General features: G+C 44.9%; 1 protein-coding gene across 2 annotated transcripts in view; it reads right to left on the bottom strand.

Annotated features, from left to right (window-relative positions):
* Positions 1–343: 343 nt before the first annotated feature.
* The window catches only part of GGTA1 (glycoprotein alpha-galactosyltransferase 1 (inactive)), a 65,719-nt gene continuing 50,464 nt past the window's right edge, over positions 344–15,598 (bottom strand). The window contains exons 5-8 of one of the 2 annotated variants that reach the window (XM_087419168.1): positions 14,061–14,126; positions 13,420–13,509; positions 6,945–7,082; positions 344–2,892 (exon numbers count right to left, since the gene is read on the bottom strand). In XM_087419168.1, coding sequence (XP_087275294.1) covers positions 2,199–2,892; positions 6,945–7,082; positions 13,420–13,509; positions 14,061–14,126 — 988 coding nt within the window. In that variant the 3' untranslated portion in view covers positions 344–2,198. The remainder of the gene's footprint in view (positions 2,893–6,944; positions 7,083–13,419; positions 13,510–14,060; positions 14,127–15,598) is intronic. The other variant, XM_087419169.1, reaches the window with a different exon arrangement.

The raw sequence follows: 15,598 nt of genomic DNA, 5'->3' as shown, positions 1-15,598 counted from the left end.
TCCCTTGGCCAGATATAGTCACCAAAGGTCAGGACTAATAACCCCCAGATATGGCTGTGGCATTGTTTTCTCTTGTGCCCTGGTACCTCACCCTGGGCCTCTCCCCACTGGTTCTTCCTCTGGCACTTAATTACTTTCATGCATCACTTTGGAGAGCTCTGTGTAAGCCTTTGTTGTTTTAAAAGTTTGGGAATCTCAACCATGTTCTTTCTGTCTTTGAAATAGTGGACACGTTTTTAGAAGGACATGAGGACTTTTTGGAGTCTAAGAATTTAAGATTCTATAATTGACAGTTCTGAACATCTTCGGGAGAAAATGCACAATCCTTGACCAGACCAGAATATACTGATAAAATAATTTATTCAATTGTAAATCAGGAATTTGATTTTTTAAAAGGTTTAAGAATAACTATTAATGAGATTATGAGTTTGTCCATTTGGGATTTAATTTTAAATGAATTAAAAAAAAAAATCAAGATTCCCCACAAAGCACCAGCCCTTTAATCTTTCAAGGTTGATCATTTCTTTGGTTCATTAACTCTCCCTACTCCAGAATGGATCCCAGAAAACTTGAGTTATGGAAAGCAACTTTTACAAAGTCCACTTCTTCAGGATTTTTGTTGGTTTGGATTTGTTTTGCTAGGTTGAGAGATTCTGGGGCAAGAACTGAAAAGTAGGAGGCACAGTGAAGCCATAGAGAAAATGTAGTTTTCATTTTATCAAAGAAGCCCATTGTGCTGAACATCAGGCCAGTGTAATGGCTCTTCAAATAACTCTCTTGAAAATGGAAACAAATGTTCTAAACTGGAACACAAACAAAATTTAATATACCTGCATATGTAAATATCGTTTCCTAACTTCCTTTACATTGAATTGCTTAACTTTAAATAACATGTAGGGTTTCATAGCTTCTCTTAGAGAAGGGAATTGAATGTTAAGCTGTTCAGTCATGAGGACTGGGTCTCTGATTGCCATCCCCTCTGCTTTTGATATAAAGTCAATTAACCATTTTATTAAATGCATCTGGTTGCTACACTTCAGTAGTGCAGATGGGGCAGAGGAAAACGAGAGGTCACTTGATGGGAGGGCTTTTCCTCCAGTCCACTCCATGATGTCAGCCCTCCAACTTAGGGCTGAGGGATCCTGAGGGTTAGAGCAGTTGGGGTCGGGACTTGCTGATGACTGTCATGAAGCCCAGGTCAGGGAAATGTCACTCCTTGCAAGCCTCTTCAGTGCACTGCAGGCCTTTGCCTTCTCTGATGCCGTCCACTTCCTCTGGCCAAGGATCTGAAGAAACAGGTTACAGAGTTTGGCAGACTGAATGTGACTTGGGCAAAACAAGAAGCATCATCCATTCATGTCCTCACTGCTCTGGTTGTGGTGGGGTCGAGGAGGCTGGAGACCACCTACACTGCCTCCCATTCAGCTCCTGGATCCATGCTGTATTTAAGCACCAACCCCACGCCCTGTGCCCGATTGCCCCACTGTGATCAGCCCCTCTCTTTCCACTCTTTATTTGATATTTCATGGCAAACTCACTTTGAGGCTTTGTTTTCACTTTACACTGAGCACCCACCGGCTCCTTCAGATTCCCGGTGACTCGAAACATACACCACCATGTATCCATTGGGAATCTCCACCAATCTTTCCCACAGAAACCAATCAACATCCTGATGAGAAAAGGACCTGGACTACAAATGGCCTGCAGCAGTGTGCTACTGAAACCATTCGAGGATTGCCAAGGTGGACTCTGTCCTCACTCAGAGTTCTGCTGCAAAGCAACTCTATGTTGTTTCAGACTCAGCAAAGACAGGAAGGTATTGAAATCAAGGGAACAACCCCCCACAAGTGTATCTTCTTGCCAAACACTGCCCTGGGCACCCTTTTCTCCAGTACATCATCTGGCACATGTAGAGTATTTCTGGCTTTTTCTTTGCCTGTGACAAACTCTTTTTGATTCAGCTGATAGTATTTCCCCCAAACCCAGAATAGATAAGAAATCACTGGGAGTTTACATCTGATCACCATAGGTTCATTCTTCCATATTATAAGCTCAAAGTTACAAGGAGGAATAGTACATACTTGCTGTGTTGGTTTTGTTAGTATTTTTTTTTAAGTTAATATTAAATGTTACTTTTCTGAGGAAGTAGCCAGAATGATACTCTCTCAAATTCAGACACCTACTGGCACGATTTAAAGTCAGACATTATTTCTAACCAAATTATACTCTTTTGTCTGCCAAGATATCTTGACAATTTTAATTTCTGAAGGCAGGCCTATATGATAATCCCAGCAATATTCTGGGGATAAGATTTTAGTGGGTTTGTTGAGAAGGAAATACTTGTTTAGGTGGCTTTCATCATGCCACTCAGCTTCTATGTCATTTCCCTTGTCCTGGAGGATTCCCTTAAAGCACTCCCGGGTGATGTTTAGGACCTGAATGGGTGTTCCTCCAAAAATGGCCGCGTGGTAATAAAAATCCCCCTGGCCGAACGGAATGTATGCTGCGGACTCCTTCCGCCTCTCGTAGGTAAACTCATCATGATCTGCCTTGTACCACCAGGCCTGTAGCTGAGCCACCGACTGGCCCAGTGTTTCCACCCCAAAGCTGTCTTGGAAGACCTGGTCCACGTCCATGCAGAAGAGGAAGTCAACTTCATGCTGGATGTGGGCCACAATGTGGTCCCCAATGGTCTTCATGCGCATCATGCTGATGTCCTGCCACCTCTTCTGAGACTTGATCTCAAACACTTTAAAGGAACGCAGGGGACCCAGCTCTATCAAGGGCATCCTGGAGACATCGTCCACCATGATGTAAAATATGACTTTGTGGCCAACCATGAAGTACCTATTAGCAGATGTTAAGAATTCCTCCAAGTAATGCTCAATGTATCTGAAACAAAGCAGAATGGGACAAATGTAACCTCTTGGATTTCTGTAGGAGACTACGCGCTATTCTAATCATCCTGCCTGCATTTTGCAGTTTAGCAGAGGAATTTTTCCCCTTCTCTGATGTATGTTTTCATGTGGAGGGACATCTGTTACTGTAACATTCCTGGCTGCTCTCCACCATTCAGTCACTCAACTTTGGGGATCTGGAGTGACTTATCTGAGTGCTGATTTAGAAGGACAACTGGGCATGCACAACCCTGCCCAATTCTCTCTCGCTCTTGGAAGCCAGCCAGTTGGAGAGAGTGTGTGTTCTCAACTGCTCTGGGCCTTGCAGTAGGCTTAGTGGTACAGGCCCTACTCCCATGTCCAGAGGCCTGCAGTTTCTAGTGCTGTAGGTGCCTGGGCACCTAAGTCTTTCTAATTCTGTGGTTCAATATTAGGAGGCCCAGGGCCTGCAGATATAAGCCACATTCTCCAATACCAGCTTTAAATGTAATGAAGGTGATATGTACTATCATTTGCCTTACTTAACCTTTTGTCTTATGTATCAGTTGGTTCAGACTTTGGGCAGGGAAAGGGGGGTGCTGTTTTTTTCCAGCTTTATTGAGTTATAATTGACATGTAACATTGTGTAATTTTAAGGATTTTCAAGTGTTGATTTGATACACTTATATATTACAAAATGATTACCACCATAGCATTAGCTAACACCTCCTTCACGTCACATAATTGCCATTTCATTTTTGTGATGAGAACATTTAAGATCTACTTTCTTAACAACTTTCAAGTATATAATACATTATTATTAACCATAATCACTATGCTGCATATTAGATACCCAGAACTTATTCATCTTGCAAGTGGAAGTTGGTACCCCTTGACCAGCATCAGGGGACACTAGTTCTTGAGTCTCTCTCAAAAACCCCAACCTATTCCCCAGTTGCTACTGCCCTATCAGATGCATGGGTGATGTGACCCTTGGGTCCTTTGTGGATGTATTAAGCCTAACCCTTGCCACTCTCTTATCCTTCCCTGGGACCCAGAGAATGGATTTTGGGACATGGATATCTTTGCATATTACATATTCACGCAGTGAAAATCTTCTGCTGGTTGCCCAAAACACCAATCCATTGTCCAGACACCACCATTATAAGATCCATCCAAATACCAGAGCAAACAACCTCTGATTTAACATTATTTTAACTATTTTTCCTTTTTTAAACATTAGATTTTATTTTTTAGAGCATTTTTAGGTTCACAGCAAAACTGAGCTGAAAACACAGAGTTCCCATATACTCCCTTGCTCCTTCCTCCCTCCCACAGCTTCCCCCACTATCAACACCCAGCACCAGGGTTGTACATGTGTTGTAATCGATGAACCTACATAGACACATCATTATCACCCCAAGTCCATAGTTTACATTAAGGTTCACTCTTGGTGTTGTATATTCTATGGGTTTGGACAAATGTATAGTGACATGTATCTATCATTATGTATGGTGTTATACAGAGTATTTTCACTGCCCTAAAAATCCTGTGTTCTACCTATTCATCCATTCTCCCACTCCTAACCCCTGGCAACTGTTGATCTTTTTATTGTCTCGATAGTTTTGCCTTTTCCAGAATGTCATATAGTTGGACTCATACAGTATGTAGCCTTTTCAGATTGATTTCTTTCACTTAGTAATATGCATTTATGGTTCATCCACATCTTTTCATGGCTTGATAGCTCATTTATTTTTAGCACTGATAATATTCCACTGTCTGGATGTACCACGGTTTATTTATCCATTCACCTACTGAAGGACATCTTGGTTGCCTCCAAGTTTTGAATTATGAATTTAATTATGAATCAAGCTGCTATAAACATTTGGGTGCAGGTTTTTGTGTGGACATCAGTTTTCAACTCCTTTGGGTAGATATCAAGGAATACAGTTACTGGATTGTATGGTAAGAGTATGTTTACTTTTGTAAGAATCTGCCAAACTGTCTTCCAAAGTGACTGTAGCATTTTGCATTCCCACTAGTAATGAAAGAGAGTTTCTGTTGCTCCACATTTTCGCCAGCATTTGGTGTTGTCAGTGTTTTGGATTTTGGCCATTCTAAGAGGTGTGTAGTGGTATTTTAGCTATTTATCTATTCATTCAAAAAACATCACGTGGCTGTCTTCTCTAACCTAAGCTACATGCTATCTTGTGAGCCACGGAGATCAGAGAGAAGAGGAAGTAGTAGTCAGATGGCTTAACACAACTCATACAAACCCCAGACTCGTGCTTGGGACTGTGGACTGAATTTAATTTGCTGATCACACTACTGGCCAATCACGATGTTTTGTGACTAATAATAACAGGCACTTCTTTTTGCTTTCTGGCTGCTGTTTGGATTCCCTTTCTTTACTACAAAAATAAACGTGCTTTTAATGTTTGCCTCTGGAAACCCAAGCATTTACAGTATCGATTCTGTAAATGGAGAGAATATATCTGAGCAATACAAAGAGGGACTTTGGCGTGGCTCTGTGGCTGGTGGCCAGGAAATTCCTGGGTACTCTGGAACTTTAAGAAAAATCTATCGTGCCCTGAAGCTTGGGAGACAATCCTGGGAGGAGGGAGGGAGCCCATGGGAGGTTTAACATTGTTTAGACATTAAAGTACTGCTGTTGGCTCCATGCATTGTTATTTGAAAACAGACCAAACATCACACCTCCTAAAAGTCCAAATCCACTCTTGTGAGGATTTACTGCTGCTGAGTACACAGTCTTCTCATGCCTCAGAGCTGAGAACACAGGGCTTTCACCAGGATGTGCGATTTACAGTTTCTGCCGAGCTGCAACTGGATGGTTGAAGCCATTGTGGAGCAGTAGGCAACATTCTGTTCTTTTTGGAAACACCAGGATCAAATCAATCTGCAACGTGGCTGGCTTGTACCCTCTCGTGCCAAAGGATTAGGTGAGCCGAGCATCAGCTCCTGACTCATAACAGTACAGTTTCTTCTAGTAAAAATGTCAAAAGTCCAGAGTGACCCTTCTCTATTAGAGATGCCATCTAGACCCCTGGGATCAGCACAGTCAGTGACATTAGGACCTGATTAGTACGGTGACAGCAATGGCTTCTGGTCTCTGGCTTGGAGAAGATCTAGGGAGAACGGCCAGATTTTCACAGAGCTCTCCTTTAGGCCCTACAGTGGGCGGAGCTCAAGCTCAGATCAACCTGGGCCTTCAACTCTCTTTGTACCAGTAAAGGGATCAACTCTCTATGTCACTTTCAGAAAAGGTACACATGGAAAGGCCCATGGGGGAGTGAGGGGTGGGGAATGGAAAAATTGAACTTCTGCTTTCATTTTGGAAAAAAAAATTAAAAATTCTCCAAAAGAGCAAAATGGTTCTATTTTGAAACTAATATTACAGCTACTAATTTCAAGTAAGAATGATTGCAGTTTTGGGAGAAACATTCTAAACTAAGAACTGGAAGCCAAAACAGGGACCTATCCAACCTCTGGAAGAGGAGGTTCTGGCCAGCCAAATCTCCAAGGGCCAAATCCTCCAGGAGAAATAGGGTGGAAGGGCCTGAGGAACCCGTGGAAGAGTGGTCAGCCATGCTCCAATGTGGAAAACCACTGCACTTAGGTCACTCTGTGCGGAGAACTTGCTGTAAATCCTTCTGTCCTTGGGCCTGGGTCTTGAGAGCATAGGAGAAAGAACGATGCACATTTGTGCTGCCTAACAGCTGGCATTTTTGGAATTTCCAGAGAAAGGCATGGAGCTCAGGGAGGAGGAGGTGGTTGTGGCTGTGCTGTAGACTCTGGGCTCAGTGGGTGTAGCAGACATTTTTACCTGTAACATGGTACCCTCACTTTGAGGTGGGAAGGAGTCGACCCACCTACTGTTGTTTTGTTCTCAGCCTTTTGGGGTCTCAGCAGAAATGAGAGAGCATTATAACATTCTCCTATCTAATAATTCAGACAAGTCATGAACAGCCTCCTAAGCCCAGGGGGCCCCTCACAAACGTGACAGTGAAACAAGAAAATGTTGAGGACAGTTTTATCAGTGACACCTACCTTCCGGTAGCAAAAACTGTCAGACCAACGGTAATTTTCTGTTTGGCATAATAATTTTCTAAGATGGCTCTGTTGTAAGTGCCTTCCCACACGACCGGCGCCTTCCATTCGGTCACCGTCACAACCTCTGGGCGTTTCCTGGTGACAAAACGTGGAGCCCCGTGAGTTGGGACAGGTTTGCTGAGGTTGGGCAGTAAGTGTCTGTGGAACACCTGGGGTCAGCTATGATTTGTGGTGGCTGTCCTTGCATCCTGACTGTAGCTGAACCCCAAGCATCGACTGGGCGGTGTGACATTTGCAAGGGCAGCATCTTCTGGATGAGGGACAGGAGGCTGTGGCCCAGGTGCCTCTGAGGGCTGCCTTGGGGCCTTTATGGGGACCTTGCCTGTACATCTCATACTTCTGTCCGCTTTTCCTGCTTTTCCTGATCTCTTCTGCCTTACAAACCCCTTCCCCTATCTCCTCAGCCCCTTCCTAAGCTGCCAGTGGCATCTTTGGATGGTATTTATCCCGGTGGGTGCCATCTGAGCCTAAAAAGCCTAATCCTGGACACAGGGGGATGACAGAGTGACATTAGAACCGAAAGGGGAAAAGCTATTTCAATTTGTCTTTTGCCAGAAAGGGATGATGTCTGGGCAGGAACCTAGTTTTAGGCCAAAGGGGCTCCTGACTAAGGGGCTTCGGGTGTTACTGTTCATTTTACAAATAAGGAGACAGGGTCACTCAGAGAGGAAGGGACTTGACAGCGGCCCACCAAGGCCAAGGCTGGAACAGGGCTCAAACCCTCTTCTCAGACCTCCTGGCTTCTTTATTAGGAGCACAAAGCAGGGAGGGGGAGGCGTGTCCTCTGCACTCAGAGCACTTGAAAGGGACTTGGCAAAGCCAGCACAAACACAGGAAGCCACGTAAGAGCAACCATAAGCGACAAACTACACAGGGCAAACGCCAAAAGGAGGAGCAGCGGGGCCCAGCGAGAGGGTGGAGCTCGAGGCAGGAGCGGGTGGCGGAGACTCAGCTCTGACCCTCATTTGCTCAGGAAGTGGCAGCATTTCCTCTGCGGGAAGCAGCGACTGAAACACTGTCATTTAGATTTAAACCCCAGCACACAGGGGTCTGGCCCCTGCTAGGCGTTTGCTTGTCCTTCATCTACTGCAGGGAGAAGGCCAGTGACTGGGGCAAAGCCCTGGGTTTCCCCGTCGGGACCCTGCTGGCTGCCCACATGTGGCCCTGGTGAGGCTGTCCGGGAGATGTCAGCAAATAGAGTGGGATGGCGGGTTTTCAGAAAACTGCCCCTACCCAGCAGCAAAGCAGGGTTTTTCCACAGTGAGGCTGGGCAAGGCTGAGTCAACCCCCGCCTCACCTTGAGCCCTAGCCCCAGAGTGCAAAAGAGCCTCAGTGGACTTGCCCTCATGCCTCCTGTCCCTCTGTCAACAAGCTCTTCACTCCAATTCTGGAGCCGACTCAGCCCTCCCGCCCCAGTCCTGTGCCCAGTTTCCTGCCTGCTTCCTGCCCCACACAGCTGGACTCACCTCCAGAGATGGGGAAGGGGGACACACAGGCTGCTCTCCTGGCCCTCCCCATCTTGTCTGGAGTCTCAAACTGAGACTCAGCTCTGCCCTCACCCCATGGATGTGCCAGCTGCGCCGAGGACAGTGGCTCTTGGTTTCCTTCAATCACAAAAGAAGCTACTTTGGACTCTGCACCAACCTGTACGAGCCACTTTCACATACACGCTTTAATTTAGTCCTTGCAACAGCCCTGCCATGTATTATGTCCACTGTACAGGTAAGAAAACCAAGGCCCAGAAAGGCTTGTTAATTTGTCCAAGGCCACAGAGCTGGCCGATGACGATGGTAACTAAGCCACACTGAGCACTTCCTGTGGGACCAGGCACTGTGCTAAGGGTTTCACCCTTCAGAGATGTGGGCTATTTTGATTCCCATTTTATCAATGAGGAAACTGTAGCACAGAGAGGTTAAATAACTTGTCAGAGGTCACACAGCTAGTAAGGGGCAAAGCTGGGATTTGAACCCAGATAGCCTGACTCTGGAGTCCGTGCTCTGAGCTGCCATCCTTTATTGCTTCTTATATGGAAATTTACTTGCTGTGCTGATGAAGCTGGGATTAAAAACAAGGTTTGTCATTATTTCCACTCAACTTAGCTACTTCGGCATTTTTATCAGGGCAGAATGAGAAATGATGATCTTTTTTGTTTGTTTTTGGAAGCTTATGTGATGTGTTTGTTGCACACAAAACCCCCAGCTTTGTTGAATGACAGGACTTCAAACCAAAAAACCACACACACACACCGTGCTATTCTTCTATAACCATTTCTGAACTTGAACTCTCCCATGTATTGTCACGTTTTAGCCTGTCAAGGATCTCTTAGTAGTTCTGACCCAGCCCGCTAGCCCAGTCATGCAGCTGGGTCTAAGCTGGACATTTGGTAAGAAGGGAACAATATTTGAAAAAATAGGAAGAGAAAGAGGAGGAGGAAAGGAAGGGAGCAGGTATACTTATCAATACTTACAGTGCACAGGGCTAAGTACTTGACTTTCATCCTCTCATTTAATCCTCACAACCACCTTATAAAGTGGGTGCTATCATCACCCCCATTTTACACATGAAGAAAGTGGGGGTAGAGGGAAGGAAAAGGGAACTGCGTCTTTAGCCATTTAATTGATAGGAAGGGCCAGACCAGGGCACTCAATCCCTCGATGCACATTTGCTAAGTCCCTGCTCCCTGCCAGGTCCAGTGCTGAGCACGGAGATCGGAGAAATGAGACCCCGTCCTACCCTGGAGAATCCCACAGTCCCGACAGGTGATCAGCCTGCTACACACTCCTCAACTGCATGACCACTCAGTCCACATCTTCTAGAAAGTCTGAGTCAGAAAACCAGTGTCCAGTTTGGTTACTTGGCTGGGAAGATTCCTTCAAGCAAGGAAAAAAAAATAGCAATATCAAAAATTAATATTTAATTAAAAATTAAAGTGTTCTATTTCCCAGCTGTTAATTATTAAATTCCACTGGCAATTCCAACATGTCAGGGACCCTAAGAAGCCAGGCGACAGTCTGAAAAAGTCAGGCTGTGGGGAGGAGGGGAAAGGGGTGGGAGGATGAGATGGAGACCTGCTTCCTGAATGAACCTCGCTCAAAACCCACAAACAAAGTGACAGAAAGCAGGCTGCACATGTGTGAGAGCTAGCATTGCCAGTGTCAACTGCCAGAGATGTCCAAGGTCACCAAGATGGGGCTCTGAAAGGAGGAAAAAGTGCCAGGAAAGACTTGGAGCTGCCCAAATGCCTTCCTTCCAAGCAAGACACCCACTGTGTTACGGTGGCTTAAGGGGCTCCACCAGCAGAGGCCAAAGGCTTCCCGCAGAATAAAAGGGCCTTCAGAACCAAAACACACACCTACCTAAGTGATGGGTAGCTTTTTAATTTTATGTACTTATTTATGGGTACATCATGGTCCCCAAGGTTTGAGTAGAGGAAGTGTTAAAAGTCTATGAATCATGCAGCAGGTCAAAAAAGATGTGGAATGCATATAATGTGTTATTTACTGAACTCCTTTGAAGAAGCAGCACGCGAGACAGTGATCCAGCAAAGAACTGATGACGACATGAACAAGACTGGTGGCTGTGGAATGGAGAGAAGGAGATGATGTGGGAAGAATTTTGAAGGACGAATTAATGAATTAGACTGTGGGGTGGATGGAGGAAAAGGATGAATCGGAGAGCTCTCCTAGACTCTGGCTTGAGATGGGAAATGAGAAGAACAAGGATGGGGTGGAATCGAGAAATCCATTTGGGTCATGTGAGACATGCAGAGATGTCAAGCAGGTAGTTGGACATAAGTCAGGGCTCAGAGGAAACCTTTGGGCTAAAGATACAAATGTGGGAGTCATTCTCACGCGCTTGGTATCTAATACGATGGAAATGGATGAGGGCACATTGGTAGATGGTGTGTAGAGAAAAGAGATGGGAATACTGGACTTAACCTCCACAAACTCTAATATTTGATAGCTGAGAAGGGGGGCAGAGGCCCCTATCAAGGAGAATGAGAAGGGAGAATGGAAAAGGAGAAGGAAAATTAAGAGGATATGGTGTCATAGAAGCTAAGAGATCTTGACATGGAAATGTGTACAAAATATACTGTAATATGTTTTAGGTAGTTTATAGGAAAGGATATATTTATATAAATATATTTATTTTTTCATTCAATCATTTAACTAATCATTGATTTACGCAGGAAATGGACTTTGGTGCCCTGAGAACCTTGAGATTTGGTGCCGCTGCAAACCAATATTTTTTAAATATCTGCTGGCCATTCGTTTAGAGGTAAAGCTGAGCCATGCGTGGGGGAGAGTGGAGAAAGTGAAAGCTGGTGGCTGCGATCTTTCTGTCTTCTCTGTGTCCAGTAATTCAGTCCTGGCCCCACCTCCCAAGTCCCTCTCAGCAAAGCACAAGTGCCGCAGCAAAAGTGGGCCACCCTCCTTAGAAGGGAGCTTGGTGACCGTCTCTGGCTCATCCAGCCCACCCCTTGGGGATCTCCCCCCGCAACATACACATCTAAGGGGTTTATCAAAGCTACAATCTTTCATATTCTTACATTTCCAGTAACAGTTTAGCATCTTATAGATGGCTGCCGTGTTGTCCAGCTCATCAAATGACACATGAGGATAATGTGTCCAAAATGCCCATCCTTCCACGCTGGTGTGGATCCCCTATCCCAAAACAATAAGAGAAGTTGCCAGAACATATTCAGTCTTTCCAGAGCCCAAGATCCCTCACAGTGGAATAGATGCTACTCACTCCCGATCCTCCTCCTACCTCTGCAGCTGTTCCTCCTCCTTTCCACACTTCACTTCCTCCACCAGCCCTTTAAATGCTGATACCAGAGAGGATTTGGTTGTACTCCTCTGCCTGGGTGGCCTCATGCAGGCTTATAGATCCCACTGCCACCTGTACCCTGATGGCTCCTCATCCTACATCTCTACCACAAATCTGCTGAGCTCACAGGCACTGCCATAGACAAACTGTCTGTGTCCTCCCCAACTTCATATGTTGAAACCTAATCCCCAGTGTGATGGTATTTGGAGGTGGGGCCTTTGGGAGGTGATTAGGTCATGAGGGTAGAGCCCTCATGAATGGGATTAGTGCCCTTATGAAAGAGACCCCAGAGAGCTCCCTTGCCCCTTTTGCCATGTGAGGCCACAGTGAGAAGATGGCTGTCTATGAACCAGGAAGTGTGTTCTCACTGACATCAAATCTGCTGGTGCCTTGATCTTGGACTTCCCAGCCTCCAGAACTGTAAGAAGTAAGTTTCAGTTGTTTATAAGACACCCAGTCTATGGTATCTTGTTATAGCAGCCTGAACGGACTAAGACAGGTACCCTGTGACTCTCCATCCAGATGCCCCACAAGTACTTGAATCCACATACATCCCTAATTGAGCTCATCACCTCCTCCCACTCCCAGATCTGCGTCCCCTCCTCCAGTCCCTTTCCTGGTCAATGGCACCAACATCCACCAATCGCTCAGGCCTCACGGTCATCCTGGACAGCTCCCACCTCCTTATTTCTCAAACCACATCCTTCTCAGTCAGGTGGATCACACCTCCTTACCAATCTTGGCAAATACTAGTTTCACATCTCGAGCCCCTAGAAGACTGTGAACTTCTTGAATATAACCATGTTGATCGACTTCTCTTGTCTCCCATGCCTAACACAATGGCTAGTACAGAATTTTTAACCATGATTCACAGTGAGAAATACATTTTATGTCCCACCAAACACATGCACAGACATATATACACAGAAACCAAAATTCCTCAAGTGCAGCATTGGTGGTATGGTAATGAGCACAGCTGCCTTCCAAAATTCCACTAAACAATATTTATCTTTACCTCATGGGATGCCCTCTGATTTTCTATTTGATTTCAATTTTTTTAAAAAGCTGGTTTTGACCCATTAAGCTAGTTTCTAAACATATTAATGGATAGTGACCGGTAGTTTGAAAAACACCAGCTAGCATATCATAGGCATTTGATAGACATTTGTCGGATGCTTGCTTAATGAATGCATGCATGGCCCAATGAGATATTTTATCATCACTGCCATTTTACAGATGAGTTACCTGAATCTCAGAGAGAATTTTCTTGCTTTGACTTTAAACTCTGCAGCTTTCCACAACACTAGATGGCCTGTAAGACCCCATCCAGCCCTAGCATTTTGTGATTCATCTGCTACCATTGGTCAATTACTGTCAGAATTACTGTGTTATTGCTCAAGCATTTGAGTCAAAACATCCAGACTCCCCGTTTCTCATCTAATCTGTTGTTAAAGGTCTAATAGATGCTAAGACTCTTTCTCCCCAATCTGGAATGTTCTCAATGGTGCTGTTGCCTACACCGCCCCACCACCTCCTGCTGAACTGTGATTTACTGCACAGAGGGCAACGCTTCTTTTCTTACTGTGGATTAAACCAGTCGGAGAGCTGAAGCTCTTCTTCGTTGTTCTCCTTTTCTTTGTCTATGTCTTCTTCTTCTTGGTAATTGTGGATCCTACATACAAAGGGAAAGCAAGCTGAGTAAGGCAGGGAGGGCGATCAATGGTGTCGGGACAGTCGGTGAATATCTCGTGAAAACGCGTTCTGAGGTGGAGAACACGTGCGCCAAGTGAATGTCTGGAGAAAGGTTCTGATCCTAAATGTTTCCTCATAAAGACATTGATGAAAAGGTGCAGTACTCACTTCCTTATTATCCTTCTAAATCAGTATGGTTAGCAATTTAATGATCCAGCATCCCTCAGGTTATTTCAGGGGGCAGGGGGAACTTGATAAAAGAGTCCTCACAAGAACATTTTAGCTTAAGATAGTCTTCCCTGCAATCTAACCTTCAGCCCAAGCCTCACTCATCCCCAAGCTAAAAGGAAAAAACAAAAACAACAAAAAAACAAACTTAATGTCCTAGTCCCAACCACAAAACAGAGTCCCTGTATGATTTCAATAAGCAAGAAAGACGGGTGTCTGAGAAGGTCATGACTGATACAGTCTTATTTGGACTCTCTATAAGCGTTGGGTGGACAAACATAGATCGTCGTCCCACCGCCTTACCCATTGTTAAACCAGCTCGAAAACCACCAGCCCTTCTGAGTGCTGCTGCCACCAACTTCTGGGCTTCTAAAGAGTGAAAAAGATGACAAGTATTTTTAGAAAATGAGGCAGTCCCAAACTGGGGGGTTTCCAACCTCTTTTTATGACAGAAAGTAACTTAAAAAAATTTTATTTTAAAACCACCAGTTCATAAAACAGAAGTGAAGCTGCTGTAGCTGAATGACAGAAGATGGACCTGACACTACCTGGACCTCCCCTCCCTTGGGCAGCCCCCAGAACTCAGCTCATCATCCAAGGAGCCCTGGCAGAGAGACAAGGAGAGAGAGAGAATGACAAGTTGGAGGCATTGATACATAAACTGGAGACCTGGGCTGCCACTTACTAGTCGTGTGACTGTGATAGGACATTTGCCTCTCTGACTCTCAATTTTCTTCTCCAAAAAGTGAGAAAATAATAATAATATAATAATAAACCTACCATGAAGGTAGACTAAATGAATTAGGATACATTAAAGAGCTTTATATGTTGAAAATTACAGTAACGAGTTGTAATCTTAATTTAAAAAAAAAAAAAGCCAGTGCACATTTCCAAGAATGATCTCTTTTGCTAAACTCGGAGAACTCAGGGTGCTACAAAGGTCAGCAGTGACAGCCTCCGGGAATCTGAAGGTCTCTGAACCAGCAACTCAAGAAACTGTAATGAGAAGCCACGTTCCCACCCACATGCGGAAGTTTCCACACTCTCTCATTGTGAGAATCTCTCCAGGGTCAAGATGGGGGCCTTCTGGAGGAGAGAAAAGAGGAGAAAGCAGGAGAGGCAACGCCCTTCGGTTAGACAAATAAGGTGATGATGCATGAACAGAAGTAATAGTATTAAGAAACCTGTTTTAAAGCCCATCTACTTTTAGGAAGATGGATGGTTTACTATTAAGGTGTCGTTTGAATAAACAGGGAAACAATATATGAATAAACAAAAGTGAACAGAAAGAGGGGCCGACCAGTGGCGTAGTGGTTAAGAGCGTGTGCTCCGCTGCGGTGGCCCGGGGTTCGCAGGTTTGGATCCAGGGCGCGCACCGATGCACCGCTTGTCAGGCCATGCTGTGGCGGCGTCCCATGTAAAGAGGAGGAAGATGGGCATGGATATTAGCCCAGGGTTAGTCTTCCTCAGCAAAAAGAGGAGGATTGGCAGATGTTAGCTCAGGGCCAAGCTTCCTCACAAAAAAAAGGGTGGGGGGTACAGAAAGAGAAATATTTATTCCCTCGGGTAAGTATTTTCATATGACCTCCTTCATGGCAGCCACTCATGAGAATAAAGCTTTTACCATTATTTTCATTTATAGCTGAGATCTTGGCTGGGTGGGTTTGGACAAATTGCCAAGATCCCATGGCATTTTGTCAGCATAAAAGCCTGGATTTAACACCAGCGGGTAAATAATATCAGAAATGAAGGCTGAGGAAAGTACAAGCAGTTAAGCACAACACTTTGCTCTGAGCTTCCTGGAAACCAAGCCAAAGATAAAAAAGGAAGGCTTACATAGT

This window comes from Ceratotherium simum, chromosome 29, assembly GCF_057802395.1.
Source record: "Ceratotherium simum simum isolate JZ-2026a chromosome 29, ASM5780239v1, whole genome shotgun sequence".
NCBI lineage: Eukaryota > Metazoa > Chordata > Mammalia > Perissodactyla > Rhinocerotidae > Ceratotherium > Ceratotherium simum.
Note: the sequence above shows the minus strand (reverse complement) of the source record. Positions and strands in the feature narration are given on the sequence as shown.